Below are 24,369 nucleotides of genomic sequence, written 5' to 3' on the forward strand. Positions count from 1 at the left end.
ATTTTAAACAAATTTGAAAATAAGAAACTCATAAATCGTATAAAAAATTTCAATATGGCGTTCGCTGAATACGTTTATCCTTATTGGTTGCTTAGAAAATTGCAAAATAAATTATAAATGTTGAGATTTTATAAATATTCATAAATTGTGTAAAAATTAACTTGAACCTTCTTATTACATGAAATTCTGAGACTTCTGGTGCTTAAATCGTACCCTAAATTTCAAAGCAATTGGTCAAATACTTGAATAGTTATTTAATTTGTTTATGCCAAATTAATTTTTTTGCAACACTATAAGTCAGAAAATGATGAAGTTATAGTAATACTTTGGACAGTTTATGAAAGAAGAAGATTTACACTATTATTTTAATTAAAAAAAAATGACAAAAAATAATTCTAAATATTGCAAAATTAGTTTGCAAGAACATGTGAATTAAAAAAAGGGGGAGGGGGCTAATTTCGTCCCTAATTGTCCTAGGGCAATTGTTTTTATTTCTAAATGTGTATAAAAATTCAGTCTTTCTAAATATAAAAAAAAAATAATTTTTCTACCGGTAACGGTTAAAAAGTTATTCTAATTGTTTAGAAGTAAGCATAAAATCGACATGTTTTTGCAAAATAAGTTTACACTGTTGAAAATTACTTTTTGTTATTTTTTTTTAATTAAATTAATAGTATAAATTTCGTTCTTTTTTCATAAACTGTCCGAAGTATTACTGTAACCTCATAATTTTCTGACTTATATTGTTGCAAAAAAAATGAATTTGGGATAAACAAATTAAATAACTTTTAAACTATTTGTCCAATTGCTTTGAAATTTAAAATATAATTTAAGCACAAGAAGTCTCCGTGTAAGAAGGAGGTTCTAACTTAATTTTTACATAAGTTATGAACATTTATAAAATCTCAAACTTTATGACATATTTTGCAATTTTCTAAGTAACAAATAAGGATAGACACATTCAGCGAACGCCACATTTAAGTTTTTTTATATTATTTATGAGTTTCTTATTCTCAAATTTGTATAGAATGCTTCACTTTTTAATAATAGACGAAAAAATCGAAAATTTACCGTTTTTTGATCTTCATTTGTTTATAATTATGTATATCATCAAAATCGGCTGCAGGAAACATATAGGTTATTAATATATAGTCCGTCCGCTATAACTTTTCCCATGCGGTACGATTCATTTTCAATCAAATTAAGTCAAAACAGAAAGTGAAACGTACGCCGATGTGTGTAGTATATAGTATACAGTATACAAAATATATATACACATCGACGTTCGTTTCAATTTATGTTTGGACTTAATTTGATTGAAAATAAATCGTACTGCATGGGAAAAGTTATAGCGGACGGACTATAGATGTCCATACTACTCAAAAAATTTGGTTTCGGCCTGGAGGGGGATGTGTCACGAGAAAAATCTTATTTCTCTTGACTATTATTATAGTCTCTATGGACAAGCGGCTTAATTGTGCGATACTAGTTTCTGTGAGTAAAAACGAGACCTAGTATAAAAAGCAATTCGTGAATAATTTCATGCATGGGAAAAGTTAGAGTGGAAATACTATACCAAACTTGAGCAAGTCGAGCAAATTGTTTAAATTGGATTGTAACGCAGAGAGCCACGGTGAAATTAGATCCAGAATAGACCAATCCAGAGCCGCTTTTAGAACTCCAAGGTACTATGTAACAGAGCCCTGAAATTGGCATTGAGGATCCACCTACATACTTCCTTGCTACTTATTTTCGGTTTTACTTTATAGTATCGAGTCTTGGACAGTGATTAAAATTGATATAAATCGCCTCGAGGGTTTCGAAATGTAGTGAAATAGAAGAAGTTTAAAAGTTTCTTGGGAGGAGAATATTCGAAACTCCACAATAATAGAACGCCTCACCAACACTACTGAGATTAATAAACAAAAACTGGAGACAATATCAAGAATAGAAAGATGGAATATTTCTGACATTAGTCCTGTCGCCAGGGGGGGGGAACCATGGTCTCCTTTATTCATATGGACCCAAGTTTTTCTTATGTATTTTGATCCGTAGAACATGAATTTTTTGGGTGACAGTTGATCCGGATGACGATAAGATTGTTATAAACAAAGAACTTGAGGAATTAGATAACAGTGACTTTTCGCAAAACAAAACCTTTTTTGTATTTTGTGTATTTTTTCTAAGCAAAAAATGTTCTTACTACAAGTTTTTTCGTAGGATGCATAGTTTTCGAGATAAACGCTGTCAAAGTTTAAAAAAATTGAAAAATTTCAATTTTTTAACTCGAATAACTTTTGATTAAAAAATAAAATAGCAATTCTGCTTTCCACATTTGAAAGTTCAAGTCAAATTATACCGCTTTTGATTATTTGCATTGCTAAAAATTAATTTTTTTATTGTCGCATAAAGCTATAAACACATACTCTGGGCTAATTAGCAAAATACAAGGAAAAGTTATTTACCAGCAATTTTATTGCTGGAATCGAATCTTATGATTGTATATATTAATAATATAGATATGCAAAGTCCGCAGATAGTGTTCTACTTTTTTTATAAACAAAATGGCGCCCGAAAATCGTGTTTTTTCAATTTTTGCTCTATAACTCCAAAGATTTTAACTTTACACCAAAAACACCCAAATAAAAATTCACCGCAATTAAATTCTGCATAGAGACGCGTTTTTTCCGATTTACTTCGACGAAAACTTTCCCCGGAAAAAGCGGCTTTTTCCAACAAAATCTTTAATTTTCAACTAAACTTTTAGATAAGTAGTTGTTAATCAATAATTAAATAACTTAGTAACGTGAAAGACCTTTCCGTATATATTATAATTCCAGAAGCCGATGGAAATTGAATGAACAGTTTAGCAACAATTGAAATGTTAATTAAAAATTTACGGTCGCTATAATAACGATAATAATTATGATGCATAAGAATAACTATGATTTTTTCATAAAAAGACACTATACCTAGCTATTGTACTTTACAGAATTGAAATTGGACTATTTAAGCGGCCTCAGGAATATTTTAAAATTATAAACAATTTTTTGGCTTATAAACAAATAGAATATCTCGGGAAATATTAAACTAAATTAAATTGTGAAAGCGGTATTCGAAAGACAGCGGCAGGACGCTTCTTTTAAAAGAAAAAAACGTTTAATTATGACGAGACCTGAGATACAACCGGTCAAAGTTGACCGAAATTTACGGCAAAGATATAAACAATAGGATCATAATTTTCAAACCATCACCTTTTTATTTTTGTTCTCTTTCTCCACACCAATTTTCATATCTTTAAAATCCTCATAACATATATTATTATAATAAAAACTATCGATAATACGTGTGAAAATTGCCAAAAATAGCAAAATTCCAATCAAAAATTAGGTTGGAGAAAATGTAACCCTCAAAGTTCAAAATCGGTATACGTTAACAAAATGCATTTTCTCGGCTTCCCAGGGAGCAATTTCCTTCATTCTTTTTTTGTTCCCTAATAACTCGAGTAGAGCCATCGAACTAACGCATTATTAAATGTCAAACTTGCTTTTGTTTTGTTATAATAGATTAATTTATTTATAGAAGAGAAAATTACATATTTTTTCCAGTTGTAGGCTTTTTTTAGATAAACTTAATACAAGTGTACCTTTTAAAGTTAAAAACATAAATATTCTCAGTTGAAAGCTGTATAATTATTTAAACAATTTTTATTTAAACAAATTAAAATATTGTGTTATAATAAATAAATTAATTTATTATAACAAAACAAAAGCAAGTTTGACATTTAATAATGCGTTAGTTCGATGGCTCTACTCGAGTTACTTGGGAACAAAAAAAGAATGAAGGAAATTGCTCCATGGGAAGCCGAGAAAATGCATTTTTTTTAACGTATACCGATTTTGAACTTTTATGGGTTACATTTTCTCCAACCTAATTTTTGATTGGAATTTTGCTATTTTTGGCAATTTTCACACGTATTATCGATAGTTTTTATTATAATAATATATGTTATGAGGATTTTAAAGATATGAAAATTGGTGTGGAGAAAGAGGACAAAAATAAAAAGGTGATGGTTTGAAAATTATGATCCTATTGTTTATATCTTTGCCGTAAATTTCGGTCAACTTTGACCGGTTGTATCTCAGGAACCACTCGTCATAATTAAACGATTTTTTCTTTTAAAAGAAGCGTCCTGCCGCTGTCTTTCGAATACCGCTTTCACAATTTAATTTAGTTTAATATTTCCCGAGATATTCTATTTGTTTATAAGCCAAAAAATTGTTTATAATTTTAAAATATTCCTGAGGTCGCTTAAATAGTCCAATTTCAATTCTGTAAAGTACATTAGATAGGTATAGTGTCTTTTTATGAAAAAATCATAGTGTATTCTTATGCATCATAATTATTGTCGTTATTATAGCGACCGTAAATTTTTAATTAACATATCAATTGTTGCTAAACTGTTCATTCAATTTTCATCGGCTTCTGGAATTGTAATATATACGGAAAGATCTTTTAAGTTACCAAGTCATTTAATTATTGATTAACAACTACTTATCTAAAAGTTTAGTTGAAAATTAAAGATTTTGTTGGAAAAAGCCGCTTTTTCCGGGGAAATTTTTCGTCTAAGTAAGTCGGAAAAAACACGTCTCTATGTAGAATTTAATTGCGGTGAATTTTTATTTGGGTGCTTTTGGTGTAAAGTTAAAATCTTTGGAGTTATAGAGCAAAAATTGAAAAAACACGATTTTCGGGCGCCATTTTGTTTATAAAAAAGTAGCACACTATCTGCGGACTTTGCATATCTATATTATTAATATATACAATCATAAGATTCGATTCCAGCAATAAAATTGCTGGTAAATAACTTTTCCCAAAAATGGCCTATTCTCCGATAATCAGCCCAGACTAATAGTGCTTGAGTGATGTTTTCAATGCATTTCTCATTTAAAATCGAACGAGTAGGCGAGCCTACAAACAAGTAACTTCTACGTAGCATGACTTAAAATGCATGCATTAGGCATGAGAAACACTGTTTGTATATGGCTTTGTGCGACAATAAAAAAATTAATTTTTAACAAACAGTGTTTCCCGTGCCCAATGCATACATTTTAAGTCATGCTACGTAGAAGTTACTTGTTTGTAGGTTCGCCTACTCGTTCGATTTTAAATGAGAAATGCATTGAAAACATCACTCCAGCACTATGTGTTTATAGCTTTTTTTAACAATAAAAAAATTAATTTTTATTAATGAAAATAATCAAAACTGATAGAATTTGACTTGAACTTTCAAATGCGGTAAGCAGAATTGCTATATTACTTTTTAGTCAAAAGTGGTGCGGGTTCAAAAATTGCAATTTTTCGATTTTTTTAAAGTTCAACTATCTCGAAAACTATGCATCCTACGAAAAAACTTAAAAGAACATTTTTTGCTTAGATTGACCCAAAAACACAAAAAAAGTTTTGTTTTGTGAAAAATCGCTCCTATGTAATTCCTCAAGTTCTTCCCAAATCAACTGTTACCCAAAAAATTCGTGTCCTTCTGGTCAAAATACATAAAAACTTGGGTAAGTCCATCTGAAAAAGTAGGCCGTTGTACCTCCCTGGCGACAGGAGTACATGTAATGAGAGGTCCCAAATACATATAGGTTGCTACAAAATATTATACAAGGGAAAACAGCAGGCAAACGTCGTCCAGGACTTCATGGTTAAAGAGCTTGTGAGATTGGTATAATATTGATACAAGCGTGTTATTTAGGATCGAAGCGAATAAAATTAAGATAGATATGATGGTAACCAACGTTATGAAAAGATGTGGTGTATGAAGAAGAAATAAATAACATATATTAGTAACATAAACGTGCTGGTCAGTAAACAGACGATTTTTAATATAGTACAAAACAAACAAAACTTAAAAACGGAAAAAGCTGTCAACATTAACCAAAATTATGTAGTAATTGTTGTTTGTACTAGGGTTCAAAGTCAATTTTGACCACAAGTAGGTATTCGAAAGTAGTTGACGTAAGAAGACGATACAGATAGACCGACTCATTTAATCTATGTTTGGAGAGACATTTGAAAATAAAAAATAAGGGCAACCCATTGCGGTACATGTTACAGTTAAATCATTATGCTAATATAACAGAAAGGGTATAAGATGATATAAAATATAATACGTCATATAAAGGAAATCATAAACATCATTATTCTGGTAGACGGCAAAGAAACAGACAACATTTTCATTCATAGAGGTGTCAGACAAGGTTGTGTATTATCTCCAGCTTTGTAACGTGTACTCAGAAAAAATAATTAACGAAACCTTGGAAAGGCAATGTGGAGATCGAATTGGGGGAGAAACGATTAACAACATCAGATGAATATGTAGATGACATAGTGATAATGGCTGAAAGTATCGAAGATCTTCAATTCCTTATAAATTGAGTCATTAGAGAATGCTCCAATAACGGATTTAATAAATGGCATAAATACATCAAAGCCAAAGTTACTTATGGTTAGTAAACAGGACATCGACCCTATGCAACTAATTATCAACAATGAGCCGATCACAAAAGATAACCATTCTATTGCCATCTATGATATTGGATAAACGGGACACTAAATCCTGATGAAATTAAGACTCATATGGAAATTGCAAGAGGAGCATTTATGAAACTTAGATCTGTACTGTGCAATTCTCAGCTGAATTTACAATTAAGAATCAAGTTTCTAAAATGTTAATATAATGAAGAAATTAGAAGCCTTAGAGATGTGCTCATTTCGTAGAATGCTCAAAATATCATGAGTTCAGCGCATTTCAAACATAGCAGTCTTAAACAGAATAGGTCAAGGCGAAGGTGACTTGACGAACATGATACAGAAGATAAACATGAATATCTGGGGCATATGAGAGCTAGCAATACTGGATGCTGCAGTTAATATTCAACGGAACGATCTAGGGACAAAGAGGAATTGATAGACAAAAAAATTCATGGCTCCGAATCCTTCGTTAATGGACTGGCCTATCAGCAGATGAATTGTTACATGCCATGCCAGATCGAGAACAATATCGGCAAATTGTCGTGGAAGCTATCCACACCTAAATTTTGGATACGGTACTCAAAGAAGAAGAATCATTAAATCCAAAAAATCAATTAAAAACTTAATATGTTTTCCGAAAATAATATCTCACCGGCACAAAATTCCGCCACCCAAAATTTTTGATTAAGTTTGACATTAAATAACTTTATTATTTGTGCTCCGATTTTCAAGATTCCTGCACCAGTTTGTAGATACATGTATTGATATAGTTTGGTATTATTCCGGTAACAAAAAAATTTGGCTTGCATGGCATTATACAGGGGTGAATGGAAGCGTTGTATTTTCTCTTAACTTTAAAAAATTCTGTGGAAAAATGGAATAGCTGATTTTCTTTCATAGTCCTGTCATATTATCCCAGAGGTATCACTAAAATTCTGTTTTTAAATTATCCAAATATCTCTTTTCTTGTAAGATCTGTACCATTTTTTGAAAATGAAAACACTGATTGACTCATAAAATAGAGGTTACATTGATAAGATTAGAATCGCCCGCATGCAGCCCAGATCTCAATTCTATTGAGCATTTACGGGATGAATTAAAAAAGCTATTCGCCGTCATCCTAGGCCTCCAGAAAATTTGGTACAGTTATGGCCCTGGTAGAGGAATATCGGGCTATTCCCCAGGCAAGGATAACACATCTTTACAGATTGCGAGCAGTCGTTGCTGCAAGAGGTGGACATACCCGCTATTAAATTGTTTTGTTTTGTTGTTAATTTTGTCTTGTTTTGTTAATTTTAGTGCGTTTGATATGTTTAATTAAATAAACCTTCAAAACGGTGTTTTTATCTACAGCTCTTACACGAAAAGTAATATTCGGATAATTCAAAAAACAAAACCTTAATGATACCTCCAGGATAATATAAAAGGAGTATGAAACAAAATCAGCATTCCAATTTTTTCACAAAATTTTTTAAATTTGGGAGAAAAAACAACGTTTCCATTCATCCCCGTATAACGCCATCTAAGCAAAAAATTTTTGTTACCGGAATAATAACAAACGAGATTAATACATGTACCTACAAACTGATGTAAAAATCTTGAAAAGCGGAGTAGAAATAATAAAGTTATAGATTGTCAAACTTAATCAAAAATTTTGGGTAGCGGAATTTTGTGCCGGTGAGTGTAGTACGGCTGTTACTTCTACTTATACCTACAAGTAAAATATTCGGAAAAAATTCAGAAAAAAGAAATAAATCGTAAATAAAAAAAAACAAACATTTATAAATTACCGATAGGTACTTACTATCGTCATCTATTGTAATATCTGCTTTAGACACAAAAGACGTATGATGTTCATCTTCATTTTGACTGCCGCCTTCTGCTCTATCCGTAAATTCGGATTCATCGTATACAGACTGGCCTCTATCGACTTCTTTTACACCCGAATCAGCAGAAGATTCACTTTCGGATTCCACATCTCCGACTCCATTTTGCAATGGGTTTTTTCCTCCTATAAGTGTTTTGGAATTGACAAGTAGGCTGTGTCGTGCTGGGACTATTTCTGTATCTCCGTATTCCGATTCTACGTCTGATAAGTCTGAGGTATCGTCTACTTCTTTATCACCTATTAGTACCTAAAATAAAAAAAAATTAGGTTACTCTTAATTTAATTTTTTTATCCACTATATCTACCAGTTGCTCACAGAAAAACTTTAATTTATCGAATTTATATTTTTTCCCGATAGAAATCATGATTATTTTATCTTAAACTGTATCGTAGAAAGTTATTTTGACATGTTAGTGTAAAGTGTTAATAATAATAAAGTAATTTTGCAAAGTTTTAAAGAATGTAATAATTCCTGTTGTAACAATTGGATCAAAGATTACCAAACGCCATTTTGTTCATTTTTTCATAAGGAAAAATTTTCATTTCGCTAGAATTAAACATTTCTAATAGTGTAGGTGTAGGAGATACATTCATTTAAATAATTACATTGTTAATAAGCAAAATTAACTGACCGGTTTACTGATTGGCACCCGCGAAAAATCGAATGTATGTACGTACCAAAAGTTATACAAACATCGAGGTAACGAGGGCACATAAGCGACTCAACCCTCCCCAAGCTCTTAGGACTGGATCCCGCGTACCAAAAAAAGTTGATTAATAGCAAGCTGAAAATTTGTTAATAGCTTAACGGTGTCTAGTCGGACAAACTTCGACGTACGAGAACACTGGAACAGGGGAAGTTTTAATTGTGGAACAGTTTAAAAATTTGGAACGTCAGATTACGAAAACGCCCCATGTATTTTGTTGGGCAGAACTTCCAATTGATTTGTTACCGTTTCATTAAACTCTCATGCAAAAAATCAGACTGCTATTTATCACTAATATAATACCTGTCATTTGACATGTTCTTCGTGTTGGACATTAAAATGCCCAGTTGCTGATAAATACCAGTCTGATTTTTGTATGAGAGTTTAATGAAATTGTAACAAATCAACTGAAAGTTCTGCTCGACAAAATACATGGAACGCTTTCGTAGTCTGACGTTCCAAATTTTTAACCTGTTCCACAATTAACACTTCCTCTGTTCCAGTGCTCCCATACATCAAAGTTTCTTCGACTAGACACCGTTAAGTTATTAACAAATTTTCAGCTTGCTATTAATCCCCTTTTTTTGGTACGCAGGATCCAGGCCTATCTTAGACTATCCCTGATTTTAATAATCTGTGACACTTGTTCCCATACTAAAAATTATTTTTTATGCTGTTTGTTTTAATTTTATGTTTAAATTCTACGTGTTGTTAATGGATTGAAATTTTTTATATTTTTTAAATTTTTTTATATGTATTTTGTCCTTAATTTTCTTATTGTATCTATTCGTAATTAACTATAGTGTTAAATTGCAGTGACTAGATTACTAGTCATCATTGAAAGCTGGAAGTGAAGATATTTACGTAATATTATAATTACCTAAAACTGAGAATTCATTAGCAGTTTTAAATCATTGTATGGATACAGGTCAAGGTTTACGAGAAGTTGATCCGGACTTTGACTTTTTGCACTCTATGTGTGATAAGAACGTTAATTAATTGATACCCAACAAAAAATGTGTACAATTATAGTCTGGGTAGATTATCTAAAAAGGCCATTTTTGGAAAAAGTTATTTACCAGCTACTTTATTGCTGTAATCGAATCTTAAGTTTGCATATAATAATATTAGTAATAATATTAGTATGTATGCAAAGTTACCAAAAAGTGTGCTATTTTGATAATAAGCAAATTATTGCTCGGAAATTTTCTTTTTTTTTCAGTTATTGCTCTGTAACTCTAAAGATTTTAACTTTAAACCAAAAACACTCCAATTAAAATTCACCGTAATTTAATTCTACACAGATATATTTTTTCCGATTTCCTTCGATAAAAATTTTTCTCGGAAAATCCGGGTTTTCTCAACAAAGTCTTTCATTTTTAACTAAAATTTTGGATAAGTAGGTAATTATTTATTAATAAGTAAATAGCTTGGTGACATAAACGATTTTTTGTAGTAGATTATATTTCCGGAAGCCGGCGACAATCTAGCAAATAGTTTAGCAACAATTAAATTTTTAATTAAAAATTTATGCTCGCAATAAAAACTAGAATACGTGTGATATGTCACTTACCTATACCAGAATAACTATGATTTCCGTATAAAAAGGTACTATACCGATGTAACGTACTTTATTTATTTATTTATTTATTTATTTATTAAGCTCAACAGGCCGTGAAGACCTAGGGCTGAAAGATTTAATTTTTTCTTACAATAATTACTATTACATATATTATTTATAAAACTATATCCTATAATACTACTATATACCTACATTATTACATTTATTCATAATATATAACACTTAATATTCCTTATATTCTTTCCATACATCTCTTGACCACTTCCTTCCATTGTTTTTTGTCTAAAGCTTTTTCTTTCCAGTTCAAAATATTACTTTTTTGTAAGTCTTCATATGCGATATCTTTCCATCTTCTTCTTGGTCTACCTATTCTTCTTTTTTGTATTGGTTTATGTGATAGTACCATTTTTCCAATGTGTCGTAAATATCAGATTCTCTGTGCTTTGCTTCCCGTCGTTATTTTGGTTCGTTATATAGTTCTTCAAGTTTTTTATTATTTCTTCTTCTCCATTGACCATCTATTATCACGTCTCAATATATTGCTCTCTGTATTTTCCTCTCCCATCTTTCTAAAAGGTATATTTATGATTTTTTAAGCACCCATGTTTCACATGCATATTATGTAGCTGTAGGTCTGATAACTGTTTTGTAGATTTTTATTTTTGTTTTTCTTGAGACATATTTAGATTTCATTAATGATTGCAATGCCCCATAATTTTTGTTTTCTTTTGTTATTCTTGCTTTTATCTCCCCTTCCCCATGTCCCTTTTCATCTACTTTTACACCGAGGTACGTAAATTTAGAAACTTTGTTAAACGCGCTTGAATTTTCTCCTTCTATCTCCAATGTGAAATTGTCTTCTTTTTCCTTATCTGTTTCTCCCATTATCATGTATTTTGTCTTTTCCTTATCTATGAGGAGACCAAACCTTTTTGCTTCTTTTATTATGTTGCTCATTAATTTTTTTAGCTCTTTCGTACTTGTCGTTAATAGTGTTAGATCGTCTGCGAATGCTATACATTGATGGCCATTTTTAGAAATGGTTTCCGGTGTGCTTATTTTACTTTTTGTAATTATTCCTTCCAGTATTATATTGAAAAGAGTCGTTGATAGTGGGTCTCCTGGTCTTAATCCTTCCTTTGTTTAAAAATTATTTGATTTATGCCAGTGGCGTAACAAACTCCGTCGCCCCCCCTCCCGCAGAATTGGAAATGGGCCCCTTTAAAAAATTACTAAATGCGACATGTGTAACAAATACCTATATGTGTTACAGCCCAGTAAATCAACGTAAAATATGGCGATACCGTGTAATTTTTAGTGTCACCACCAAAGTGGTCAACTCAAGGCTTTTCGAGTTATTTATGAGTAAAAATGTTTATTGTTCAACAAAAAAAACCACGTTTTTAGGCGATTTTTCGCAAATAGTTCAAAGAGTAAGTATTTGATCGAAAAGAATATTGTTAGCAAAAATGTATCTAGCTTATAAAAAAAAATGAAACAAAAATGAAGTCTATCGACTCAGTAAAAGAAAATAGGTCTGGATCCCGCGTATGAAAAAAAAGTTGATTAATAGCAAGCTGAAAATTTGTTAATAGCATAAGGGTGTCTAGTCGGATAAAATTTGATATATGGGAACACTGGAACAGGGGAAGTTTTAATTGTGGAACAGGTTAAAAATTTGGAACGGTCACACCACGAAAACGGCACATTTATTTTGTCCGACAGAACAGACTTAAACTCTTCGAACAGAGATTAAACTCTCATGCAAAAATCAGACTGATATTTATCACCAAATGGGGGTTTTAATGGGTGGAACATGTAGAATATGTCAAATGACAGGAATTATGACAGGTGATAAATAGCAGTCTGATTTTTGCATGAGAGTTTAATCTCTGTTGGGAGAGTTTAAGTCTGTTCTGTCGGAAAAAATAAATGTGCCGTTTTCGTGGTGTGACCGTTCCAAATTTTTAACCTGTTCCACAGTTAAAACTACCCCTGTTCCAGTGTTCCCATATATCAAAGTTTATCCGACTAGACACCCTTAAGCTATTAACAAATTTTTAGCTTGCTATTAATCAACTTTTTTTTCATACGCGGGATCCAGACCTAAAACTTTTAACCCATGAAAAGTTTTTCTTATTCGTCAAATTCCAAATCGAATATTTCAACGTGAAATAACCAAAAAATGAAATAATGTTTGGGGAAACTCTTTAAACTTTTTTCAAGTGTTTTTAATCACATTTTTTGGCAAAAAATTGTGAAAATCTCCCCCAATTTAGCACCCCAAATGAAACTAATTTATTGCCTTACAAATTACCTAACTTTTTTTATACGACCTGTAAGTTTTACCGGTTCAAAGTGCTTATTTTTAAAAGGGTTCTAGTTGAAGGGCTTGAACGAGTCACTAAACACGAGTATGCGCAAATTTTAAACAGCCATGTCCTAACCAATTTTTGTCTTACAGAAAAACAAAATAAAATTCATTCACAGTGAAAAAAACTTTTCATTCAGTCATTTGTTTCGAGCTTCTCTCATGTGTCACATAATATTAATATATCTACGTCATATGTTATTGGCATATAAATGGGCATATACCAGTGATGTGGGAGGCATATACCAATAATAGGTACAAATCAAAGACGTATGACATAAATATATTAATATTATGTGACACATGATAGAAGCTCGAAACAAATGACAATCGATGAAAAGCCCTATATGTATACAGTGATGAGCGCACTAATAACCGGTAAAATAACGCAAAAGATGGAAAACATAATACGTTGTGAACCAAAAAGAGATAAAACTAGTAGATGTGTCAAATTATCAATAGGAACTTATAAAACATTTCATTACATAGTTTCTCAGATTTAGACGTATCGGAGGAGTATGAGAACTGTCACTGTGACAGGAGAACTTTATAAAACTGTTCTATCACAGACGTCTAAAGGTGGGAAGCTATGTAATGTAATGTAAATTTATATGTTCCTTTCGATAATTTTACACCTCTACTAGTTTCATCAATTTTTGTTTCACAACGTATTCTGTTTTCCGTCTTTTGCGTTATTCTGTCGATTATTAGCTCACTCGCACCACTGTATTTTTTTAATGTACACCGATTTTGAACTTTTAAGATTCTATTTTCTTTAACGTAGTTTTTGATTGACATTGAGAAAAGCAGTTACGAAAACAGTTAAGTAATTCTTACCTTTGCTTCTATTGTTGGATTCGGCACCAACATTGGTACCGGTACCGGTGAATGCGTTCCTTGAAAAGTTCGCTTCTGTAAAAACCAGTTGGGCTCATCATCGCTCCAAAATGACGATTTGCTACGGAAGTACTCATTGTCATCGTCTTCGTTGCCTTCATGATCTGAATCGCTGGCGTGAGATACTTCTTCGATATCTTGTTTTATCTGAAAAAAAAAATTAAGTTTTCTTTGGCTTGTCATGAGATAAATTAATTTAAGAAGTAGGTAGGTACTACCCACATAACAATTTCATGTTCTTAGTAGATTCATAGAACATACTTTTCAGAAAAAGTATATACTGAGAATGTGCGTAATTACCATTGCGAATGTGCAGAGCAGATACTGAGTATATACTACATTACAGTACTTAAACGTTCTATGTATATACTTAGAATGTACTACCGCACTTCTTTTCAGTATATACCAAGAATGTTCTTTTTAGAACATTCCAAGGACATGCTATAAACCTTCTATGTGTATACTTAGAACATACTACCGCACATCTTTTTAGTTTATACCAAGAAGGTACTTTTTAGAATATTCCAAGGAAGTGCTATAAACCTTCTATTTATATACTAAGAACGTACTACCGCACATCTTTGTATGGGAAGAATATTATATTTTTAAGAATATTCTAAGAAAGTGCTATCAAGTGCTATATTGCTTAGAAGTACGTTTTCAGCATCACCTAATCTCATCTTAGGTTCTACTGGTTCTACCAAATATCTATTTACATATTTTAATTGCAAATGAGAATGTAGTTAGTACCTACATTCTACAATATTACTTAAAAAGTAAGTACATATTTATAAATTTTAGTTATTTATATAAATCATTATATAATATTTAGTTAAACTAAACTATGCATAATAAGTAACTAAAATTTATATAATACTTATATGTACTTACCTATTTAAGTAATATTGAGTTATCAAAATAGATTATATATGTATTTTGAAGCACCGCAAACAAAATAAACAGATTATGTATGTTCTTTAGTCCTAGTACTACATCATTCGCCTTCATCCTTAACACTGCATAGTATAGATCCATAGATGATACAAATAATGAAATAATGCCTGTTTTATTTTTCATATTTTACGGTTTTTTCCTATCCCTGATCCATTCAGGTAAGAATAGAAATGGTCAGAATATGGGGGGGGGGGGGGGGATTTATGAATGTATTGTGGAATAACAAAATCGGTGGTCAGTGTTGCCAAACGGAGAGAAATTTCCCTTTTTGCGGGAATTTTCAACATAAACGGTGATAAAGGGAAAAGTTAACTCAAAAGGGAATTATTGTTCCAGTCCAAATTGTAAAATATTAAGAGAAAATCAAAATATTTGAAAATAATTCAACATATCTTCTCAGATTTTGTAAACAGGAGGGAAGTTTTTTTTTATAAAAGTGGGAATTTTTAAGGTAAGTTGACGGAAAAAGCTTACTCGACGGTTGGCAACGCCAAATCCTTTGGTTGCTTTGGTTGTGCAGTTTGGCACGTTTTGGTTCTGCGAAATGGTCTATTGAATTGAATGTACCTAAATTCAAATTCCAAGGATGTAAAAATACTAATGATTCATGATAAACTCGAAATGGTAAAGTCATTTTAATTATGAAAACGAATTTTTAATAGTATCTATGTAAACGTTAATACAATTAATGTTTAAACTTTTTTACCCTACAAAAATTTTGAAATGAAATTCGTCCAATACTACCTACATACATAAATTTTATTAATTATGTATTCTAAAAAATAACGAAGTTGATATGTAAGGCTAATATTATACTTCCTATACATACAAATTATTTTTAAGATATTTTAAAAGTATCTACTTATAAGTATGTGTTAAGAATGTACTTATAAGTATGTGTTAAGAATATTCGATAAAGGTATATTCTAAGAATAAACTTTTACGAATATTCCGAGATCCTACGTACACGAATATACTTAGTATATTCGGTACGAGAATATACTTTGAAATATATACAAAGAACATGAAATTTAGAATGTTTTTTAAGGTAGATGCTATGCTTGTACTACACATATACTAAAAAGAATATACTCCGACGAATGTTGTTAGGATATGCTTAGAACATGATGCGAACATCATTGTTATGTGGGTATAGTACATTCTTTCACGGTTTTTGCTCTAAATTTTAAAGAACCGCTTGGATTGACATGAAATTTGGCATACGTATAGCTTACATGTCAAAGAAAAAAAGTTATATTGTGCCGATGTGTGCTTTTGCCCTGGGGGTGACTTTCACCCCCTCTTGAGGGTAAAAAAATATATGTCCAAAATAAGTCCAGAAATGGGTAAACTGACTAATTTTAAGTAACTTTTGTTCTATAGAGCTTTTTCGCCAAGTCAACACTTTTCGAGTTATTTGCGAGTGAATATGTTCATTTTTCAACACAATAACCACATTTTTAGTTGGTTTTTCGCAAATAACTCAAAAAGTAAGTATTTTTTCGAAAAAAAAACGTTCTTAGTAAAAATATAGCCTATAAAAACGTAAAAAAAATGGTGTACGCGTTAGTTCTCCGGATCTCGTTGAACCAGAGTTATAGCCAATGAAAAATAGATTCATATTCACCAAATTTCAAATAGAATATTTCGACGTGAAATATCCAAAAAATTAAGGACTTTTTGGGGAAAATCCATAATAACTTTTTTAAAGTGTTTAAAAAAACCTTTATTTTGTTTTTACAAAAAGTTTCTAGAATTAAATTTAAGCAAGTTACGCTCAAAATAAAGTTGGTCCTTCTGTTTTGACAAAAGAAAAATCCGGAAGACCACCCCCTAATTAGCAACTTAAATGAAATTAATCGTTACCGCTCCACAAATTATTTTGCTTATGTTGTTTTTATATGCTCTGTAAGTTTCATCGATTCAAAGTGCTTATTTTTGAAAAAAGTTGGTTTTAAAGTAAAATTTTTAAAAATTTTAATTTTGAAAAATACGCTTTTTTTCAAAATAACTCAAAAATTGTTAGAGATACCAAAAATCTCGAAAAACAAAAAAGTCAGCATTGCTTTTCTGAATATCATGTATTTTTTTGTTTTTCTTTTAGACAAAAATTGGTTAAAATTTGGTGTTTCTAAATTTGCATATATTCGTGATCAGTGACTCGTTCAACCCCTTTTAACTACAGCCCTTTCAATAATAAGGACTTTGAACCGATGAAACTTACAGATCATATAAACAATACATACATGAGTCAAGAAACTTGTGAAGTCGTAACGACTAAGTACATTGAAGATACTAATTAGGGGGTGATTTTCTCGACTTTTTTACCAAAACCAAAAGGGACTAACTTTATTTTGAGCGTAACTTGTTTACTTTTGACGCTAGAAATTTTTTTATGAAACAAAAATGATGCTTTTTTTAAACACTTTAAATAAGTTGTAATGAATTTTTCCCGAAACGTGCTTCATTTTTGGTTATTTCACGTTAAAATATTACATTTGAAATTTGACGAATGTGAACCTATTTTTCATTAGCTATAACTCTGCTTCTACTAGGTGCAGAGACGTGATATATACACCATTTTTTTAAATTTTTTACAGGCTATATATTTGCTGAGAATGTTTTTTCGACAAAATACTTACTATTTGAGTTATTTGCGGAAAACCGTCTAAAAGCGTGGTTATTTTGTTGAAAAAATGAACATATTCACTGCCAAATAACTCGAAAAGTATTGACTTGGTGAAAAAACTCTATAGAAGAAAAGTTATAATTAGCCGGTTTATCCATTTCCTGACTTACTTTGGACGAATATTTTTTCACCCCCCCCCCCCCGAGGGGGTGAAAACCACCCCCAGGGCAAAAGCACATATCGGCACAATATCACTTTTTTTCTTTGACTTGTTAGCTATGTGTATGCCAAATTTCATGTCAATCCAAGCGGTTCTTTAAAATTTAGAGGTTTTACAATATCTTACCGTTAAAGAACGGACTACTAATAATATTGTGTTTAGTAAGCCACAATTATTTGTAATGAAAATTATTTTTTAAATACAAATTCACGTTTCTATTTTCACCCCGGAAATTGTTGTCAAAAAAATTAAAAGTTATGCGAAAAAGGTTATGCGAAAACCTAATCAGTTGTTGGCCAGTTAGGTTTTTCAAAAATGACGGTTGACTTACGTAGGGTCTTGTAGGCAATAGTTATGCATATAATTGAAAAAAATCTCAAGGTGATATTTAAGCCCTCAGGATATAATATTATGATTACCTAGATTGTATTTTTTTTTGTATTAATTGTTTATACTACGGGATCCGAATATAGGTCGACCTGCACCCATCTGCTTTCCGGATGAAACATTTTTTTTAAATTTAATTCATAGGCAAATATTTCTATCATGGGTTGCCTATCAAATACGTGTCATAGCTATTCTTAAGGGGGGGCCGTATGGGTTGAAATCAATATTTCAAGCACATTTTTTTAAAGTGTTGTAGAATTATTTTATTTTTAAATTAAATAGACATATTAAATACAATTCATAGATTATTAAAAAAAATGAAGGAACAATATTGAAAAATAAGCCAACTGTGGCAAATTTTTAAAGACACCTCAAAAACAATGAATTTTGCGGTGGACATCAAAACTCATTATTGGATCATGGTAAACAAAAAATTCAAAAGGACTTTATTAGCTTATGAGTTTCTCGAGGAAAGGCTGTCGAGTTTTTTAGTTTTATCAACTTTTTGATATCACTCAGAAGTCAAAACGATATTTTTTGCAAAAAAGGGTGAAAATCAACATATTTATTATTGTTAAACAAAAAATAATAATAAAACAATCTCAACAGAGTTACCTCAAGGAATATCTAAAGAAAATATATACAAAATTCCAAGTGGGTTGGTCAAATATCTTTTATGTTACAATGTCTACAGTGCTTGAAAAAAGCAGTTTTAAGAAAAACGTGCACCGAGAGAACAGTTTCTTTTCTCCTAAAACACTGATTTCTTTGAGCTATCTTTCTTAAAAGTTACCATATCATATTAACTTAAACATACCGCTTCACATATAAAGAAACGAGTTTTTTAAACACAACTCTATAATTTCTTACAGATAATTTCTTCAATACTAAGTAATGCATTAAAGGTTACATTTTAATTTTCTTATCCTAAAGTTTCTGTTTCTTAAATTGAAAACTACACATATTTTGCAGTATAAGAAATATATGTTAAGTTAATCCATATTTATATTTGTGAACAAGAAATTTTCTTGCAATCAAATAAATATTTTAGACCACAAGAAATAATTCTTCAGAAATACCCTCTGTAGTAACTGTGGTTATTAAATAAAAACTTTATCATTAATGCCGAAATGCTACTTGCAAAAAGATTTTCTTCCACAAAAGAATTGCGCAGTAACCATTATTCAGTATTTGTGATTTAATCTCAGTGTTTGGCAAGATAAGATGGCGTGCATGGCATTAGTTCATTTTCATACATGGATTTTGAATTTGTTATTTGTTGGTTTTCTTTAAAATCTAAGGGATAGTTTAAAGGTACGTACATAGGTATATAAACGTAAATTGATTAATTTAAGATGTAATAATAATATTGTTGCATATCTGAATATGTAGTTCTAAAAGAAACATAATAGTATATTTTTATGCATTTTAGATATCTATAATGATGGACAAATCTTAAATAAAGGATCTTATTCTAACTGGGAAATAAGCCACAATTTAACTTAAAAAATGATTTCATTGACGTCTCGACTTCCACCTCGGAGAGAATAATATAATATAAAGCTTCAGAACAATATTGAAAGGAGCTATTAACCAACTAGGGGCTTCCATATATGGTAGAACTGTATACAGGTAAGTTCTTTTATAAAGATGTGTATACTTATGTATAAACTATAATATGTTTCTTGAATGTATCGTCTTCTATATACAATCCTACAATTCAAGGTTATATCAAACATGGCGTGTGCTTTATTTGTCATAAAGAAATATTAGTTAGTCTAAAAGAAACATCTTAACGGTTAAGCACTTTTATTGCCGAAAACCGTGAATTAGTTATTATGTATTAAATGACTTAAGATATAACCTAATAATACTTTCCCGTAATAAAATTTCTTAAGAGGAAACAGTAGCGATCAACAGGTAGCCAAAACGCGTTCCAAGATTACGGCTGTAATTTTAAATATTTTTTCGAGATATTTGGCACACGTATTCGTAATATAATAAAGAATGGCGGTACAGAGCCCAATTTGAAAAATATATTAATATGTGGAAATTACTCTGTAATTAAATACAATATTAAAAAAACGAGCCTGTACCGCCATTAAGAAGAACAAAAAAATACATTTTCTTCAAATAAACTTTTTTATCCGATGCCTAGATTTTGTGTCATTTTGGAACTACTAAAATTTTTTATTTCATTAGTAGTTCCAAAATGACACAAAATCTAGGCATCGGATAAAAAAGTTTATTTGAAGAAAGTGTATTTTTTTGTTCTCCTTAATGGCGGTACAGGCTCGTTTTTTTAATATTGTATTTAATTACAGAGTAATTTCCACATATTAATATATTTTTCAAATTGGGCTCTGTACCGCCATTCTTTATTATATTACGAATACGTGTGCCAAACATCTCGAAAAAATATTCAAAATTACAGCCGTAATCTTGGAACGCGTTTTGGCTACCTGTTGATCGCTACTGTATCACCTTAATGATTAGGTTGGCTGTATCTTTTGGATTATATAAATAAATAAAATTACAATATATGTCTGCTTCAATGTTTTACATTGGTTGTATTTTTCTTTTGTTTTAGCTAAACAATGTCTATTGTGTGTTGTGTGACTTAATATTATACAGATAAATAATTAGTATTTCATATCCAAAAAGAAAAAAATTAACAAAGATGGTAGGATAAATAAAGCCAGGATTGAACTAAATATGATCGATTATTATTTATTGAAATGCCAAGAAATGTTTTTGGATTGTAGACTGTTTTAATGATACCTACCGTTCTTATACCAAAAATTAATAATTTTTATATGGGTCCGTGTATTTTTTTGGATTTCCTTTTGTCAAAATAAGTATGTATTTATATCCTTATAAATTTTTTTTATTAAAATAAGTTTACTCTTTCTACATAACGGTTTTTTTAGGTAATTACTGATATACAAAGTGCTATTAACCAAAAGAAGGAAAAATTAAGGAAGTTGGATTTGCATCACCATCCTTTTATTATTGTATAGAAGGCAGTGGCTTAAGAGTGGATAAATTATTTGTATGTATTAATATCTAACGTTTTATATACTGTTTTTATTATCTAATAAAGAATAATTTTACCTTAACATAATGATTTATTTCGCCGTATGTAATATCACTTTATTTTTAAGAAATGTAACTTAATTCTAAATATACAATTATATCTGCGAAATATATTTCTAATTAATAATGGTAAGATAACAATATTCCTTACTAAGAAATATTATTGCTCAGAAATAAGAGTTTTGTAATCCCAAGAAAATATATTCTTATGACAAGTATAATTTCTTTCTGACAAATGGTTTGCCGTTTGCAAGAAAGTGATAGTTCAATCATGTTTAAGATATATTTCTTTGGGTATATTAAAATTTATTGGAAATATTTTAGAAAATTGTATCTTACATACAAAGATATATTTCTTAGGCAATATGTTAAGTCGATCTTTCTTAAATATTAATATAGTTTCTTTATGTCAAGAATTTTTTTCTCTCGGTGTGTTTAAAGTAAATATTGAAAACTTTTATTTTCAATTTCTTTTTTGTCTGTCAAATCGTAAAGTGATGCACACCGGAATATGTTATTGAATCGCTGAGTAATTTACAAAAGAAAATGAGAACAACTGTTGACCGTTTCTCACTACGCTCAAGCGCGCTAGCGCGAACTTACTGCAAAGCGAGTTACACGGCCGAAACAAGGCCAGATACAAGCAAAACAAAAAGACATCTGGAAACCAACGAAATGAAGATCTTAAGAAGGATTGCTGGAAAAGGACTAAACAACAGGGTAAGAAGTGAGGAAATCAGACGATATGTAAGGTAGACAATATAAATATCTAGGTAAAGAACAGAAAAGAAGAGTGGAATCAACACATAAGCAGGATGTCTAAATCAAGGATAGTAATAATAGCCAGGGACAAGCCACCGTTAGACAGAAGAAGCATAGCACGCCCAAAGAAAAGATGGAATGAAAATTTCGCGACAGAATGAGAGACACCGTTAAATAAAAACAGGCAGTACTGCCTATATAAAAGAAAGCAGAAGAAGCAAATTATTTCAAATTCTTGGACATATTATATCTTTGAGGTCATTTTTACTTTCTGACTTTGTTACGTTGTATTTTATGTTTATTTATGTATTGTACATTTAGTAACAATATCTAATAGGGCTTTTCATCGATTGTCATTTGTTTCGAGCTTCTGTCAGGTGTCACATAATATTAATATATCTACGTCATACGTCTTTGGTTTGTATCATTGGCAATACCTTAGAGCATGGAAAATTTTTTCTCTCTCTGGAGAACTATCACGCCATCTCTTTTTCGTTCTCATTGATGTTTGACACCACTAGTTTTATTAGTGATTTTTGTGCGATTTCTGAGTGAAAACTAGCAATTTTTTTAACTCTTTAAAATGGTGATGTGTTCGGCTTACGGTTGTAAAAGCGACAGCAACAGGAAATAAGTGCGAATTACATTTTACAGGTAAATAAATATTTCTGTTATGTGTGCGTAGATGAAAATTCAATAAATACTCCTATATTCTTAGATATTGCCTCTTAAATGGTTAATAATTTGAAAATTAACACTTCAATGTACCTTATTACATTATTAAAATTACATCGTTAAGTTATAAAATGAGAAAAATTTACATGTAAAATTAAAAGTAACATAAAAAATCACCATTTTACCAGTGGTGTAGGTACGAAACGGTACGAAATAAATGAAATTATAAAATATATTGTGGCAACTTCGAAAATGGAATTAATAGCGTATATTGTTATTACATATTATTGACTTTTTTTGTTGTTAAACATTTTATTGCTTGATGCTACTTTGTTTATATGTAAAAAAATTATTTAAGAGCACAGGCGCAAATATTTTACGGCTATCTCTACTTTTTCTTTTTTTACACGGCAAATTATATGTAGTAAAGTTTTCACTGGTATGGATACGTACATATAGTATTTTTACTACAAAAGCGATATTACGTAGGTCAAAATTTTTGACGTAAGAGAACTGTCAAAACATGAGAATGTGACTTTTCATTATTGCCATGTTTATTATAAACATGCCATGGCAATAATGAAAAGTCACATTCTAATGTTTTGACAGTTCTCTTACGTCAAAAATTTTGACCTACGTAATATCGCTTTTGTAGTAAAAATACTATAAACATTACTTGACAATGACATTGTCACCATTAACTTGAGATGACTTTTGAATGTTCTTGGATAACTGTTACTTGTATCATCGCTTAAATTATTAATTCAATTAATTAATATGATAATTTTTCACTAACTATGTATTCTGTTACTATGGAACGCTTAGATAAATTTTGAATATCTTTAACAACAAAATGCTTATATCACAATATATATCCTGGTGTAGTCTCTGCTTGGGATCTTCCATAAATAATAAACAATAAATAACTTTTTATTAATTTTACGTCTTAAGGCCGCGTCCCACCATCAAATAATTTGATCAAACTGGTTTGAGCAAACTGAAAGTGACAGTTAGTGACGTCACATCCTGAGTGTTCATTGTGGATAATAATGAAAAATTTTAATTTTAAATAAAGTACAAACAAGTTAGACAACTCAATACAAACAATTTAATCAAACTAGACTGATAGTGAGAGCACAGATTTTTAGAATTTCAAAAAAACTGCAATTGTGACGTCACTTTGACGTACTTCCTCAAGTATGTCAAGTTTGCTCAAACTGTTTGATCAAATTATTTGATGGTGAGACGCGGCCTTTAAATTCTTTAGCCAATACACTATCAATATTATTTAATAAACAACTCAAGATAACGAGCGATACACAATTATTGGATCAAAGCTAGCCGTGCAAAAAATTACGTATGTCTTGCTTTAATCTGAATTTTTATCAATTAATTTTGATTAACGTTATAAAACATAAAAAATCAGTCAAAGCCTTTAACACAGAACTTTAATCTAAAATAAAAAGAATTAACACAATTATAAGTAACAATAATAAATAAAATCAAACAGGATGCTGTATATGTCCACCACCAACATCTCTACATAACCTACCTTTTCTTGTTAAGTTGACGTGCACTGCAAAGTTGACGTAAACTGGAAAGTAGTATATCTGAATTAAGAACAGACATGCACTGTATATATATCTCTGTCGTTGAGAGCCACC

General features: G+C 30.6%; 1 protein-coding gene across 7 annotated transcripts in view; it reads right to left on the bottom strand.

Annotated features, from left to right (window-relative positions):
• LOC114332012 (uncharacterized) overlaps window positions 1-24,369 on the bottom strand; it is a 431,454-nt gene that overhangs the window by 131,046 nt on the left and 276,039 nt on the right. For all 7 annotated transcript variants that reach the window (XR_007696787.1, XR_007696778.1, XM_050645467.1 and 4 more), the window contains 2 exons: window positions 13,923-14,129; window positions 8,342-8,672 (listed from right to left, as the gene is read on the bottom strand). Coding sequence is in view for 5 of the 7 variants with exons in the window: in XM_050645467.1 (XP_050501424.1) it covers window positions 8,342-8,672; window positions 13,923-14,129 (538 nt within the window). In the remaining 2 variants the exon portion in view is untranslated. The remainder of the gene's footprint in view (window positions 1-8,341; window positions 8,673-13,922; window positions 14,130-24,369) is intronic.

Source organism: Diabrotica virgifera, chromosome 1 (assembly GCF_917563875.1).
Source record: "Diabrotica virgifera virgifera chromosome 1, PGI_DIABVI_V3a".
In the NCBI taxonomy this organism is placed as follows: Eukaryota; Metazoa; Arthropoda; class Insecta; order Coleoptera; family Chrysomelidae; genus Diabrotica; species Diabrotica virgifera.